Raw genomic sequence first — 17080 nt, forward strand, 5'->3', positions numbered from 1 at the left:
GTTATGCTTTGGGAAGAATCATTTGGCAGTCTCTGAGTTAAGTGATAAGGGGTAAAGTCAAGTCAGTAATGTGGGCATGAAAGAGGACGAACAAGTTACCAAAACTGCCACCATCAGTTTAAAACAGTCTTTTGACAATTAAAAAAAAAGCGACCAAAATGAATGACACGAAATCACTCGGTAGCAATTATGGCAAAGATGGGAATATAATTCAATCACTATTAAAATAATTATGAGAAAAACATTAACTATATCTCATCATATCTAAAATACCATAGATTGGAAGATATACCATTATTTTATATACAACCAAAAAAGAAAACAATGATAAATATTAAACTGACATAACGCCAAGAGGTTATTGATTATAAAATACACTACAATTTCAGAGACATTAAAATTTGAAAAATATGTATCTTAAAGTCAAAGAAATACAGTATCTGCCAAAATAATAAAAAGAGGTCATAATCTCCAGTACTGGAAGTCTCCAATAATATTTATAACTCTCTTCATTGCCTCCTTGGGATCTGTTCAAGTCTTCCTTGAACTTAAATAGCTCCAGTAGCCTTGTGACATCTTGACTTTGACCCCATGATCCCCCACTGCACCAAAAGAGAGAGGGTAAGCCCTTACCTGTCCAACAGGGGCCACTGCTCTAAAAAGCTCTCCTAAAGGTTTAGCAAGTAATCTCATGTGACCTTTATTAAGGCTTCTTAGTTATCACTGCAGAAGACAAGACTGTGTTTTATAATTACCCTCATCCTAACTCAGTTCAAATCACTATAGGTTATTCTTCAAAGTCTGCATCATGGAAAATGGAGAAATTTTCTCTTTAACTCTACTGGTGAGAGATGAAGTCATGCCTTTCCATTTTTCAATGATGTGTATTTAATCTGCAACAAAAATGTCAAGCCATAAAAGCCCTTTCATATTTTAGTTTGTCACCTTGGCATTGCAGAAAAAATACTGATTTGAAAAAACAATGTTTTAAGTCTGCATTAATAACAGAAAAAGTAAAAAAGTTAGGAGTTCTTCTGGAACTGTTTAAGGTAGAAATAGGATATTATAAGGGTGGCAGTTAATCTCCCTTTAGTTTATTTATTTTCAAAAGTAAATTACTTTAGCCTCACTATTTTTTGTTGCTAATAAATTGTGTCTGTATTGCAGCACTGTTGACAATAGCAAAGATTGGAATCAACTCAAATGCCCATCAATGATAGACTGGATAAAGAAAATGTGGCACATAAACACCATGGAATACTATGCAGCCATTAAAAAGGATGAGTTCATGTCCTTTACCAGGACATGGATAAAGCTGGAAACCATCATTCTCAGCAAACTGACACAAGAACAGAAAACAAACGCTGCATGTTTTCACTCATAAGTGAGAGTTGAACAATGAGAACCCATGGACACAGGGAGGGGAACATCACACACCAGGGCCTGTCGGGGCTGAGAACCTAGGGGAGTGATAGCAGGGGGTGGGGGGATAGGGGAGGGATAGCATTAGGAGAAATATCTAACGTAGATGACAGGGTGATGGATGCAGCAAACCACCATGGCACATACATACCTATGTAACAAACCTGCACATTCTGCACATGTAGCCCAGAACTTAAAGTATAATAAAAAAAATGCAAAAAATAATAATTAAAAATAAATAAATAAATAAATTGTGTCTGGTACCTTTCATCCCCCCTTTGATCAATATATTTCACTGGCTTGGCACATTTTTCTAACAGTGCTTCCTTTTGCTCTAATTTTGATTGCTGGCTTCCAATTGAATTAGACTGCATCATTTTATCTCTTATAAACAATCCAGCTTTCTGCATGCTTCCTACTTTTGTCAGAGCTACAGTTAGAGCCTACCTACCCTTAACATGAACTAACTGTTCCAGGACCTCTGTTTCATTACTTTTCTCTAGTAGATACACAAAGACATGAGAAAAGTTTATCTGTCTTGTCAGAGCAAAAGATCACCCAAGCATCTTTACTTTATATTTGAAAATATACTTTATATTTACTTTATATTCAAGTTTAAACTACAGTGAGGACTTCAATTTCATATGTCCCTCACAAGATGCTGGTATCTTGACCTTGTCCTTTCTCTTTCTTGTTACTTCATTTCCTGTTCTCTTTTCAGATTCAAGACACTCTGTTTTTCTCTTATATTTTTTTTTGTGATTTTTCTTTTTTTTTTTCCCATTTATTTATTTTATTGCATTTTAGGTTTTGGGGTATATGTGAAGAACATGCAGAATTGTTATATTTTTAATTCTTTATTTAGAAGCCAGGGAAATCAGAAATGAAATCTTTTGTTACACTTTTATGTTTGTATTTAAGCAGTCAAATTATACCCCCAATTCTATGTTCTGAAATATTCTAATTCTCTAAGTTTCTTAGTGACAATGAGAAATTAATATGAATGGGCAAAATCAGGGAAAGGTCTACCTCCCTTTAGGAAGCGTTTGAATCAATGACAGGAAAGTAAAATTGGTAACCTGAGTCCACAGCTTCAAGCATTTCTAGAGCTTGAGTTAGTCTATAAATGGGTTGAGAACATGTTTTTTACCCAGGCAAAAAGTCATATCTAAAGTAAACAAAGACTTTAAACTGGGAATTAAGGGGGAGATCAGGGATGAGGAAGTTAATACCATATTGAAAAGTTCTACAGAAGAAGGCCATGTAACTAGATAAAGAAGCATAACCTTGCCAAAGGAGAGAGTCAGTGTGAAGAAGTAGCTAGTGATATAACAAATGAAAGAACAAGAGGTAACACACTAGCATTCAGAACAGTAGATCTAGAACATTCCAGATGTGTCTGAAAGACTTAAAGTCTAAAGAAGGAATTTGTGGCCAAGAACAGTAAAGTACCTTCCTGTTCCAAAGATGACAGAACTAGTGCTGACCCAAGAAGGCTGATCAATAATATAGAGCAGAATATAGTCCAGCTCAGCTTTATATAAACAGAAGGCTGCAGTAGGAAGTCTTCCCTGGGTGTTGGGTTAGAAAAATATTCCAAGAGCCAGGTCCCTCCCAGCTTTTCAAATTGCTACAATTCAAAACTACACAGTACAAACAGTGAAATATCAGTTGCTGATACTGTAAAACAATAACACCTTCTTTATACTTTGGTCACTTTTTTTTAATTCTATTGCTTTCTTGATAAAAGTACCCATTTACAGCATCAGATCACTAAGTAATTTTATTCAAGGAAAAGTGTTTCTAAACCTGCATTTCTAGAAGCTAGAAGATAAAAGTAAATTTGTCAAGTAATAAAATTGATCAAATCTACTCTAGCACTTGCGAAATTTGGCATAAATGAATCAGCTGGTGTCTTAGATCATTTTCTGCTGCTATAACTGAATACCACAGACTGGGTAATTTATAAAGAATAGAGGTTTATTTAGCTCATGGTTCTGGAGGCTGGGAAGTAAGTCCAAGGTCAAGATACCAGCATCTTGTGAGGGCCTCTGTGCTGATTCATCCATTATGAAAAGGCAAGTAAGCAATGCAAAACTGAAGCACAAGCAGCCAGGCTCACTATATAACAATACACTCTTGTGATAAGTAACCCCAAATAACATTAATCCATTCATGAGGACTCAGCCCTTCACGACCCCATCACCGGTCATTAGGCCCCACCTCCCCAACTGCCTGATTGGCGACCAAGTTTCAACATAAGTTTTAGAGGTGACAAACATCCAAACCACAGAAAGTGGGAAACTGGGAACAGCTGGTGCCAATCTAAAAAGTTGCAGTAACTTTCGGTCTTAGATCGCTACAGTAGCAACATTTTAAAAAAAAAAGAAAAAGAACACTACAATTTTCAAAATTTTCATATATAAGTATTCATCATCACAGTGAGTTGTAGGTACACATGTAAGTCATCTGACAGCAGAAAAAGAAGGGCATTTTAAATAGGAGGAAATAAACAGCAATTAATATTCATAGGCTATTTCTAACTCCTTCTAACAACTTGTTCTCTTTCAATGCTGAGTACAGGGTGGGTATGCTCTATGACATAGACCCTAAATGAGACTGCAAACTTTTATACTACGTAACAATATTACCAACCTGATTGGTCAACACTATGTAACACTCAGCCTTGTTCTCTAAATTCCAACTTTGATTGCTTTAAATAAAACGTTGTATACCATATTTTTAAATCATCAAAACTTCTAGCATATCCATATTTCTTGATTATTACAAGTCAAAAGCAGATCAGTAACTAAAGGCTTTATTTTACATTTTGAACTCTAGATCTATGTCTTATACAATTCTGTGTCCTCAACATCTAACCAATGGTCCAAACATAGTAAATAGCCAATAAATGTCTCTTGCTGTAAGATGACAAAAAGCCCAATGATATTTTTAGTACAACAATAATTATCTTCTGTCAGCTCAACAAGTAATTATTATGTAAGTGAAAAAATGCTCAAAAAGAACTTCTGTTCTATCAAACTAAGCTACTCAACAGAATATACTGCCCTATAAAAATATTTCAAAGAACCAGACTTTAGTTATATATCTATTTCCTTGTTCGCTAATCTATAATTTAAAATGGAAAGGAGAATTCAAAATAAGGATTAGTGTACTTGATTCCTTAGTTTCAGATTAAGCTCCCAAATAAATCTAAGAACAAATAATTGAACTACATTATATAGAAAGTCTGCCTCATGTTTACAGATTTTTTTTTAATTATATCTTAGGTGTCTGAAAGACTACCACCCTGTCCAGCTGAATTAATTAGTGTTCCTCATTCCTTAATGTTTCATGGAGACTTAATATTTTTAAAATATGAGACCTGCTAGTGTACCTAATGATGTAAAAATCATAAAGAGGAATTAATAAGGTCACATGTCCCAAACTGACAATAATGATATGCAGTGACTTCACCTATAGTTAATGCATAGTCTATGAACCTTTTCCATGCAAGGTAATAAATTTCTTTGGTAAATTTAGATATAGCTAACTTAATTATCTTAAGAATATCATTTAATATTTTATTTCTGTGACACTTAGGCATAACTTAATATATCATACTATAAATTTGGATGAGGTGGATGAGGATTGTAATTTATATCAGTTTTATAATGTCAAAGGAAGAAAAACGGATAATTTCCTTAAAAACTATTTAAACTATGAATGACTACAAAGAAGGTAGTCTGAAATATTTTTCTCATACCTCCATGTATCTTAGGAGCCTGAATATATCCAGATGTATTACTACCATCAAATTAGAAGGATTTAGATACTATTCAGTTAATTATGGATGCCTGACAACTACTAATATTTAAACACTGAATTGTTTCACACTTCACCTTAAAGTGAACTCTTTTAAGAGCCTTTAAAATCATTGGGTATAATAATTTTTGATATAGAATACTGTTTGAAATCGAATGGGTTATAGATTTTAAAATGTTTTCATTATACTGACTTTATATCATATTGATACTAGTAATAAAACTTATACATATTTATTTCCACAATACTTTGGCAATTACCTAAGAAACGTCTATTGCTGCAAACATTAAGCAGGGGGAAAAAAAAAGAATGTGGTCATTAATTATTCTGTTAAACACTGAGAAAATATACCTATTACAACTTCTTGTATAATCACTTGCCACTTAAGTAACTATGTATCAAACTCCTTTGGCTCTTTCCATGAGAAGTACTTATGGGACTCAGTTTTTTTTGTTTTTTGTTTTTTGTTTTCATTTTATGCAGGATTAAGCAGAACTTAGCCCAACTCAGAATCAAAATTCTTTAGGAAGCCAAAAGCTGAGAATATTCCTTTTTCAAAAGTGAAATTCCATTGTCAGGGAAATCACTAATACCAACTATCAAGGGAAAATGTCTCATTTCTATTGCAAGATCAGCTAAAGTGAAACTGCTTCTTTAGTTGCTAGGAAACAACCAACTCATTATATGCCATTATCAGAACCCTAGAGAAGAAAACTGGCATCTGCTTCACATTTGGGGATACTGAAGATTGAACTAAAAGCACTGAAACTGCTGCCAAAATCCCTGGTCTCCAGGGTTTACACTATGACCACAGCAGGTGCTGACATCAGACTAGCCTTTGAAGTTTTCCTTTATGTGGCTTTTTTTCTAGTAACTAAAATTGGTTTTTTCAATATCATATATTTTAAAACACAAAGATTCTTAAAAAAAAAAAAACTTTTCTCATTTGCATTAAACTAATTATATTTATGTTCAGGAGCATAATTCAGGAAAAAAAAACCCACTAATCAGGAATCTTAACAAATAACAGAAAAATAAAAAATTATCAGCTGTTCATTGAGTGAAATGTATTAGATGTTTATGCCTGTAATTATTAAAGACAAAATAGAAAATAAAAGGAAATTGTTTCAAATATCAGGAAAATAAAAAGGAATATATACTGATAAATCTGATAAATCCAATACTCAAAGTAACATTCTAGCATGTATCTGCCTACTTTTCCTAATTGATCTTAAAGTTTAACTTAAAAAAAAAAATCCTGGCATGCTTTTTTCCCAAGGCATCACAAAATGCATTCATGAAAATATACCATATTTATTCATCAATCTTTTCCCTTCCTTCTAGCAGATGAGGTTAGAAGGACATGTTGAAATTATGCATGTTGATTACTGAACAGTGGCCAGTTGAAACCAAGAGACTGCTATACTACTGCTTATGTATCCTGAAGAATAAGTTATTCTTCAGAAGAAGCTGCAGAGGTTGGTAAAGGCATTGAAAATCTTTCTTTATGAAATTACAAAGAACAATCCTGGTAGGGCTGCCCCATTCTGGTATAATTCTTTACTCCACCTCCCATTCTAATGTTTGCCTCATTTCCATTACTCCTGAGCCTGCCACTCTGAGCTAAATATATTCCCTTAATATTACCTCAAACTCTTATTCTCAAGCAATTCAACTCTACTGCATCATCATGTCTGCCTTCTCCCAACCTGACTCTTACCCACCTTCCTGTGTCTTTTACAAAACATCACTTCTATGTAGGGTTACCAGATTTAGCAAATAATAGTACAACTGACCCTTGAACAACACAGAGCTTAGAAATACTGATCCCCTCACAGACCTACATATAAATTTTGACTCCTCAAAAATTTTACTAGTAGGGTATTTACTAAAACCCTACTGTTGATCAGAAGCCTTATCAATAGCATAGTCAGTTATTACCATATAGTTTGTGTTATACATATTATATTTTGTATTCTTACAATAAAGTAAGCTAGAGAAAAGAAAATGTTATTAAGGAAGAGAAAATACATTTACTATTTATTAAGTGGAAGTGGATCACCAGAAAAGTCTTCATCCTCATGATCTTCATATTGAGTAGGCTGAGGAGAAGGAAGAAGAGAAGGGATTGGTCTTGCTGTGTTAGGAGTGGCAGTGGCAAACTCCTTTGGCTCTTCCCATAAGAGGTACTTAGGGGACTCAGTATTACTGTAGGGAAATACCTCATAATTTCTAGCTGACTTTTCTTTTTCTCTAACAATGTTTCTATATGGTATTGATCCTTCTTCCTCTGGTTGCTTTAGTTTTAGTGCCCGCATCATAGGAGGGTCAATGTAATAAAGGCCAAAAGCAGCCTTGAATAATCAAACCCTTCTGCCATGTTGTCTAATGCCAATTGGTTTTCTGGTACAGTTTCTTCTACTAATTCTTCCTCATCATCTGGCACTGGTTCAGAAGCACTCATCTCCAACAAGTTGTGTCCTGCTAATTCCTCTGGTGTGGTGTCTACAGGTCTTGAATTTCTTTAAGGTTCATATCTGGAAACCTTCATCTCTCTCCTTTTTTGCCATAACCTTATCTCTTTCATGATTTTTCTTATTCACTCTGTCGTAAATTCTGTGAAGTCACGAACAACATTTGCACACAGTTTTTCTCCAGCAGGAATTTCTTTTGGGCTTGATGGCTTTAATAACTTTTCATGATTTCTTCTCTACTAGGGTTGTCTTTCATAGCACTGACAATCCTTCCCATAGAGTATCCTGCGTAATGAGGCTTAAAGGTCCTTATAACCCCCGATCTAGAGAATAAATTAAAGATCTTGTGTTTGAGGGCAAGAAGACCACTTCAGCACCTTTTGTGTTGAACTCATGGGGTTCTGGGTGGCCAGAGGCATTGTCTAATATCAAAAGAACTTTGAAAGCCAATCCCTTATTGGCAAGGTACTTCCTGACTTCAAGAAAAACACAACAATGGGCCCAATCCAGAAAAGGGGTTATCACTCAATTTTATTGTTGTAAAACCCAAAAACTGGCAGTTGATATTTATCTTTTCCCTTTGAGGCTCAGAGGTTAGCAACTTTATAGATAAGGGCAGTCCTAATCATAAACCTAACTTCACTGGCACAAAATAGTGCAATTAGCCTATCCTTCCTTTCTTAAATCCTGGTGTTCACTTCTCTTCCTTACTAATAAATGTCCCTTGTGGCATTTTTTTTTCCAGAATGGGTCAATTCCATCTACATTAAAAACCTGTTCAAAGCATGGTACTAGTATAAAAATAGACACATAGACCAATGAAACAGAATATAGAGCCCAGAAATAAGGCCACACACCTACAACCATCTGATCTTTAACAATGCTGACAAAAACAGACAATGGGAAAGGACTCCCTATTCAATAAACGGTGCTAAACTGGCTAGCCATATGCAGAAGGTTAAGACTGGACCCCTTCCTTATACAATATATAAAAATCAACTCAAGATGAATTAAAGACTTAAATGTAAAGTGTCTGTTCATATCCTTTGCCCACTTTTGAATGGGCAATTGGCGCAATCTTGGCTCACTGCAATCTCTGCTTCCCAGGTTCAAGTGATTCTCCCGCCTCGCCTCCTGAATAGCTGGGATTACAGGAATGGCACCACCATGCCCGGCTAACTTTTTGTATTTTTAGTAGAGATCGTGTTTCACTATGTTGGCCAGGCTGGTCTGGAACTCCTAACCTTGTGATCTGCCACGTCGGCATCCGAAAGTGCTGGGATTATAGGCATGAGCCACCATGCCTAGCCCAGTGATTTTCTTAATGATGTCTGGGAACTCATCTGCTGCCTCTTGGTTGGCAGAAGCTGCCTCTCCTGTTGACATTTTCTAAGGCAAACCTCTTTCTAAAAGTATCAAACCATCCTGTGCTGGCATTAAATTCTCCACCTTCTTCATCTGTCTTTTGCTTTAAGTTGTTATGTAGATTCTTCATCTATCTTTTGCTTTAAGTTGTTATATAACAACTTCATTTTTTTCTCAAATAATATTAGAGTCTACAGGTATGCTTAACTATAGCAATCCTGTGCACATATATAAGCTGCATTTTCAATACAAAGTGAAAAGGTATTTGGCAAAACGTGCAAGCTTTTTGTGCCTGATAACGTTGCTATAGAAACTTCACAAATTTTCTTATCTTTTCTCACAATGGTCCTTAGGTTGGATTCATTTATCTTGAAATGGCAAGCAACTATAGCTGCAGACTTCATTCCATGATACATATCAAGCAATTCAACTTTTTTTGGTAATGTTGTGATTTTCCTCTACTCTTCAGAGCCTTCTAGCATTACTAGTGGCACTTCACATGGTACCATGGTATTATTCAAGGCTCACAGTATTATGTTAAACATAATGAAAAATACGTGAAAACTGTAAGACCTAACTTTGTACTGTAATACTCAATTGATTGGCGAAATGAACCGCTCACAAAGAGATCATTAGCACATGGCATTTTAAGTGGATACTCACACTTGAACTCACCAGCACAGCAACAGGAGGTAGCTAACAAAATTATCACAGCAGTACAGTATGTAGTACAGTGAATTTTATGCAGTCATAGCAGTACTGCATCTGTACATGTGTTTACATTTATCTTGACTGCCAATGGCACATTGAACAGTCTATAAGTTTGTATACATAAGTTTTGATAAATTTTAGCTTTTTATAATAGATTTCTGTATACTTTATAGTAGTACATGATAAAATACACTAGTATCGATATATATTTTATGCATTCATGACATATTTTGTTTTCTTAATTTTTTGATATTTCTAAGATACATGGTTCATCAGCAAGTTTTTTCAAGTTGTTGCAAATCTGTGAAAAATTTTTCAATATGGTTAACTGAAAAATATCCTTGTATAAGTGGACTCACACAGTTAAAACACTGTGGTACAGGAAACGTAGTCAGTTATGCCTCAATATGAGAAACACAATGAATTTTTTTTTTTTGAAACAGGATCTCACTCTGTTGCCCAAGCTAGAGTGCAGCAGCATCATCACAGCTCACTTCAATCTCACATTCCTAGGCTTAACCAGTCCTCCCATCTCAGCCTACCAAATAGCAAGACTACAGGTGCATGCCACCATGTCCAGCTGTTTTTTATTTTTTGTAGAGATGGAGTCTTGCAATATTGCACATGTTGGTCTCAAACTCTTGGCCTCAAGTGATCTTCCTACTGTGGTCTTCCAAAGCACTGGTATTACAGGTGTAAGCCATACTGAATAATATTTTAGTATGGGCAGATCCCAAGCACTCGCTTCAGCAGCACATATACTAAAATTGAAATGACACAGAGAAAATTAGGATGGCCCTGCTAAAGTATGACACATAAATTTGTGAAGCATTCCATGCTTTTATGAAAAGCAATAATAAATGCTGGCGAGGATATGGAGAAAAGGTAGACCCTAAATTATTCATTGTGTATCTGATACTTAAACTTAACTGGGTATCCTATATATTACCTGGGAACCCTGCTCCCAGTGTTTGATACCTTTATCCTTGACATTTTTATTGCTTCACCAGAAACCTGATTTTTCTCACATAATCTCATTTCTAAATTTTTTTTTTTTGAAAAGCCTAATTTTTCCAATATCCCGCCTTCTCTGAACACAACCAATTTATTCATCACTTTTTACACCTTTTCTTCCACTAGCTACTGAATTGCTTCTTCCTCATTCCAAGTGGTTTTCATATTTGATCTCTCCAATTTTACCCACTCTCCTGATCCCTCTTGACTACCTGTGTTTCCTGAAACCAGGACTTCATTGTTCTACTCATTAATTCCCTGGCTATTTTTCCCCTTTGGACTTTCTGCCATACCAGATCTTTACTATTCCTAGATCTAACAATAGGTTTACTCGTCACCTTGCAGGCTTCAAAGGATTATTGAAAACAGTTACAAAAACTTGGCAAAACTAAAAATTTTGATATTTGGCATCCAGTAGGCCTTTGCTGCTACACAGGGATTCTATCATTCATCTTACCTCTTTTTTTTTTTTTTTTTTTTAATTCCTCTGAAAGCAGTTAAAAAGCACTACCTCTGTACCATTGTGTGTCTAAGCCTGATTTTAGACCCACCAGCATTAGAGTCAACTGGAATAATCTAATTAAAATGTGAATTCCTTGGCCATACCTGGGACCTATTGAATAAAAATATTCAAGTAGGAGAGTAGAACAAAAAGGCTATAAATTCAAATTTTAAATCTATTCTCCATGTAATTTTTAGGAACACTACAAATTGTGCATCATTGCTCTACTGAATAAATGCACCATCTATTCCCTGCAACTGGGAAAAATTTATTTTGTGAACCTCTTTTTTAGTGGCAGGAAGGATGAGGTTACTTCATCTGCCCTGTTTTCTATTCCAAGCACAAACTTGGAAGAACTTTTTCAAAATAACTTACCTCTCTGACCTTTAATCCTATTCCCTTTTGCCTTTTTCATAATTTTTTAAAACAATCCTCTCATTTTCTATAATCTTCACTGCCTCTTCACTGAAACATTTTACCTTGGAAAAGGATGGCTGTCCTCTTTATGAGAAAAACAAACAAACAAACAAAAAAGGCTTTCATTTGATATATCACTCCGTTTAAGCTACTATCCTATTTTCCTTTACTTTCCCCCACCCTGCCCCCAAATCCTTGAAAGGCCTATTTTATCTAATAAGCAAAATACACCTATACCTACATAATCTTGTTGTAAATGTATTCTTAAAACCCCATAATCTAACTTTTTTCATTCCATGTTCTACTAAGGTTTACATATTTCCATCTAACATCTATTATCCCCTTGATAGGTTCTGTCTGACCTATCATTCTTAAAACTCTCCACACCAGTGACTCCCAAACTTGTCACAGACTGGAATCAGGTGGACAGTTCCAAAAATGATAATGCCTGGGACACATGCTCAGGGTTTGTAATTTAATTGGTCTGAGGTGTGAGCTGAAATTTGAAAAAATTTTAAATCCCTAAATGATTCTAATATACAGATATGTTGGAAAACCATTGCTCCAAACATTTAATCTTCATGACATTAGTATCTTTAGTTTTTCCTACATTTTTAACTACTTCTTTTCCTGTTTACTAACTCCTTTCCCTCTCACTAAATCACACACCTCCATATATGAGGGTTAGCCAAAGAGAAGTCCACAATTCATTACTCTTCCCTTACTATAATCAATATTAATTCAAGCCATGAAAATAGAACAGGTGTCTCAGGGATAATGCTGGTAACAACATTGATATCTATTATAATATCAATAAATCTAATATATCACTAATTGTAAGATGCATCATTATTTTATGTAGCACTAAATGAAAGAAGTGCCTCAGATAAATTGGGGTCTAATAGGAGAATCCTACAAAAAGCTAGGACCCCAAAGGACTACACCATCTTAAACCAAAGATAAATAAAATATAAATCCACAATTTAGAAAGAAATCTCTCAACTTGGGCCATGACAAAGGGGAGAAAACACCTCCTTAACAACATGAACCACCAGTTGGTACACATGTAGCTTTCCAATCGGTATTCATGCCACCAGAGTGGTCCCAAAAACTTCTAACAGATAATTTAGTTGAAAGTGCCTCAGGTTAAAAGTGTTCTGGGTGACTGCAGAAACAACACAAAACCTCTCTGACAGGACCCCACCTCAATCCAGGGATAAAGCAATGCTGAGAAGCTGTCAATTGCAAAATGCATCTTGATTGAAGATAAGTTAAAATGTGAAAAAATATATATATATATCCAGATAAAATAAAATAATAACAGAACTCATGTACATGCCACTAGGTTTCCTAAGCATTTAACACATATTAGCTCACTGAATCCTCATGATGTGGGAACTACCATTAACCCCATTTACAGATGAGAAAACAATAGCTCAGAGAAATTTCTGCCCAAGGTCACATAGCTATCAGATATGGAAAATGGAATAAACTCAGGCAGATGTGACTTTTGAGTCCATGCCCTTAGCTATTGAGCTATGGACATAATTTTGGAAAGCATCAATATTTAAGGGATAGGCAAGAAAAAATGACCCAAAGATAACAAGGAAATTATGAAAACTGCCAGAGGAAAATAAAACAACTCACAGAAGAACAACTACAGAAACTGCTACTATGGTAGTAGCAGTTGAAGGCCAGAGGATAATGGAACACCTTTCAAGACTTAAATTTAAAATGTCAACTCAAAACTCTATATACAGTGAAAATAAGGAAGGAAAAATGAAGACATTTCCAATAAATAAAAGTTGAGAAAATTCATCACCAGCAGACCCAACCACAAAAAAACACTAAAGGAAGATCTTTAAGATAAAGAAAAACAGTAGCAGATGAAACTCAGATCTAAAGAAAAATTGAAAAGTTCTGAAATCACAAGTGGGTGGGTAAATAAAAAAGATCATTTATTAATTAGCTTAAATGATGACTAAATAAGCTTTATAGCATTGTATGTTTTATAATGCACGTATATTTAAAATATATCACAATAAATACAGGAGATAGTGAATGGTACTGTATTATTGCAAGGTGCTACAGTTTGGAAAGATGTCCCTCCAAATCTCATTTTGAAATTGTATCTCCAATGTTGGACATGGAATCTAGTGGGAGGTTCTAAGGTCATGGGAGAGGATCCCTCATAAACAGCTTGGTTCCATCCTTATAGTAATGAGAGTTCTCCCTCTATTAGTTTCCACAAGAAATTGTTGTTATATATAGGAAAAAAAAAAAAAAAAAAAAAAGCTATGACCTCCTCCCCGCCTCACTTCTCTCTTGTCATGTGATCTCTGCATGTACTGGCTCTCCTTTGCCTTCACCATGAGTGGAAGCAGCCTGAAACTTTCAACAGAAGCAGATGTTGGTGCCATGCTTCTTGTACAGTCTCTAGAATCATGAGCCAAACACACCTGTTTTCTTTATAAATTACCCAGCCTGAGGTATTCCTTTATAGAAACACTAAATGGACTGAGACACGGGATTTTTCACTTCATATTAAGTAGCACAATATTAACTTAAAGCCGACTGTGATAAGTTAAGAAAACATATGATAATCCCTAAAACAGTCATAGAATAATAATACCAAGAGGTATAGATACCTAAGGAGCTAATGGAGAATTTAAATGGAATTCAAGAAATATTTCATTTATCCAAAGAACATAAGAAAAAAGAAAAAAACAGGTGAAACATATGAGGAAAAAATCAAAATGGTAGACTTAAACCTAACCATGTTAATAATTATACTAAATGTAAATGAACTAAGCATTCCAATTAAAAAGCAAAGATTATCAAACTGGATAAAATAGCAAGATACAACTAAATGTTGAAAACAAGAGACTCACTTTAAATATAATGAAATAGAAGGTTAAAAGTAATTCTTTAAATTCCATGAAATTGTATGCATAAAAAAGCAAATGTGGCTATACTGATATCAGATAAAGTAGACTTCAATATTAGGAGTTTACTAGAGATACAGAGGAGTAGAGTATTTTATAACAATAAAAGAGCAAATTCACCATGAATACATAACAATTCTAAATATGTGTGAGTGTAAAAACAGAACTCCAAAATATATTAAGTAAAAACTGAAATTAAGGGAGAAATGGGCAAATATACAATCATACCTGGAGATGTTAACACTCCTCTCTCAGTGATTTATAGAATAACTAGACAAATCGATAAAAATACAGAAGAAATTGAACAACTCTGTCAACCAACTTGATCTAAATGATATTTACAGAACATTAACCAAAATAATTTTAAAATGCAGTGTTTCCAAAAGCATATGAAATATTTACAATGATGGATCATATACTGGTCCACAAAAAGAAAATCTCAAAACATTTTAACAATGAAATATTACAGAATGTATTCTCTAGCCAAAACAAAATTACACTAGAAATTAATGCCATTAAGTTATTCAGAAGATCTTCCAATGTTCAGAAATTAAACAACATACCAAAAATACCTGTAGGCAAAAGAAGAAAGCTGGAAAATATTTTTAACTGAATGACAATGAAAACACCAACGTATCAGAATTTGAGAAAGGTTAAGCAATGCCTAACAGATAAATTTACAGCCTTAACTACTTATATTTTTTTAAAAAGAATTATTTACTTTGGGAGGGTGAGGCGAGCGGATCACAAGGTCAAGAGATGGAGACCCTCCTGGCCAACATGGTAAAATCTCGTCTCTACTAAAAATGCAAAAATTAGCTGGGCATCGTAGTGCACACCTGCAGTCCCAGCTACTCATGACACTGAGGCAGGAGAATCACTTGAACCTGAGAGGCAGAGGTTGCAGTGAGCAGAGATTGCACCACTGCACTCCAGCCTGGCAACAGAGCCAGACTGTCTCAAAAAAAGAAAAAAAAATTAAATGTTTAAAATCAACTATTTAACTTCCTATTTTAAGAGCTAGAAAAAGGCTATATTAGCCTGATATAAATAAAAGGAAAGGAATAATAATGATAAAAGCAGAAACAATGAAATAAGAAACAAATATGAGAAAAATTTCTAAGGGTGAAAAGTTGGTTTTTTGAAAAAATCAATAAAATGTATAAACATCTGATGATTAATGGATACAAACAAATGGAAAGAATGGATAAAATCTAATATTTGCTAGCACAACAGTGTGACTGTAGTTATAGTAAAAAATAATTTCATGGTACATTCTAAAATAGCTAAAAGAGTATAATTGAATTGTTTGAAACACAAAGGATAAATGCTTGAGAGGATGAATACTCCATTTACTCTGATACGATTATTACTCAGTCCCTGTCTGTATCAGAATATCTCATGTACCCCATAAATATACTTACTATAGACCCATAAAATTTTTTAAATAAGAATTTCAAAAAATAATAAAAAATAAACACATTCTCATCATTACAATCTTGGGGCAGGCAGGTAAAGATTCCTTAAAAATGATACAGAATGCACTAGGCATTTTAAAAAAATAAAAATAAGTTGGAATTTATTAAAATTTCAAACTTCAGCATAAAAAGACAAGTCACAGACCCTATTATGTGACAATGGACTCATAGCCAAAATACATACAAACTCCCACAACTCAATTACAAAAAAAAGAGTAGAAGACTTGAATAGAGACTTTGCAAAAGAAAATATGAGATCTAATACACATGTGGAAAAGGGCTCAATATTATTGATCATCAGGGAAAAACAAATTAAGATACCATTTTATATCTATTAGAATGGTTAAAAGTAATGAGACTAATAAAACCAAATGTTGACAAATATGTGACGCAACAAGAAAACTTATGGACAACTGTAAAGGGATTTATAGAGGTATTATTCATAATAGCCCAGAATTGAAGACCACCCAAATATTCATCAACAGAAAAAAAATACATTTTATCATATTCATACACTGGACTTCTACTTAACAATAAAGAAGACCCAACTACTATTATAAGCAACAATAAACTTGAATTTCAAAAGCCTTAGGCTAAGTGAAACCATATACAAAAAAGCTACATACTGTATGATCCTATTCATTTGACATTTAAAAGCATGTAAAACTCATTATGGTGACAGAAATCACAATAATGATTGTCTATGGGTGTGGGATGAAACCGAAGGGGGCCCAAGGAAACTCTCTTGGAGGATGGAAATGCTATCTGGTTTGATTGGGTTATAATTACATAGCTACACATATTTATCAAAAATCACTGAACTGTATACTGAAAACCTATGCATCCCATTATATGCATAATTTTAGCTTGACAAAGTACTGTCAGGGAGAAAAAGAAAAAAAAAAAACAACTTTAAACCAGACTTCT

The 17080-nt window shown here is 34.3% G+C and overlaps 1 protein-coding gene and 1 non-coding gene across 5 annotated transcripts in view; one reads left to right on the forward strand and one right to left on the reverse strand.

Annotated features, from left to right (window-relative positions):
• NUBPL (nucleotide binding protein like) overlaps window positions 1-17080 on the reverse strand; it is a 338633-nt gene that overhangs the window by 232107 nt on the left and 89446 nt on the right. For 3 of the 4 annotated variants that reach the window (XM_037733488.1, XM_037733487.1, XM_037733489.1), the window contains exon 7: window positions 417-440. The exons of the other annotated variant lie outside the window; for it this stretch is intronic. In XM_037733488.1, coding sequence (XP_037589416.1) covers window positions 417-440 — 24 coding nt within the window. The remainder of the gene's footprint in view (window positions 1-416; window positions 441-17080) is intronic. 4 annotated transcript variants of the gene reach the window in all.
• On the forward strand, window positions 10535-10640 carry LOC119468923. The gene has a single exon (XR_005197729.1). It is a non-coding gene; the product is annotated as a U6 spliceosomal RNA (small nuclear RNA).

The sequence above is a fragment of the Cebus imitator genome, unplaced genomic scaffold (genome assembly GCF_001604975.1).
Source record: "Cebus imitator isolate Cc_AM_T3 unplaced genomic scaffold, Cebus_imitator-1.0 Scaffold532, whole genome shotgun sequence".
Classification (NCBI taxonomy): domain Eukaryota; kingdom Metazoa; phylum Chordata; class Mammalia; order Primates; family Cebidae; genus Cebus; species Cebus imitator.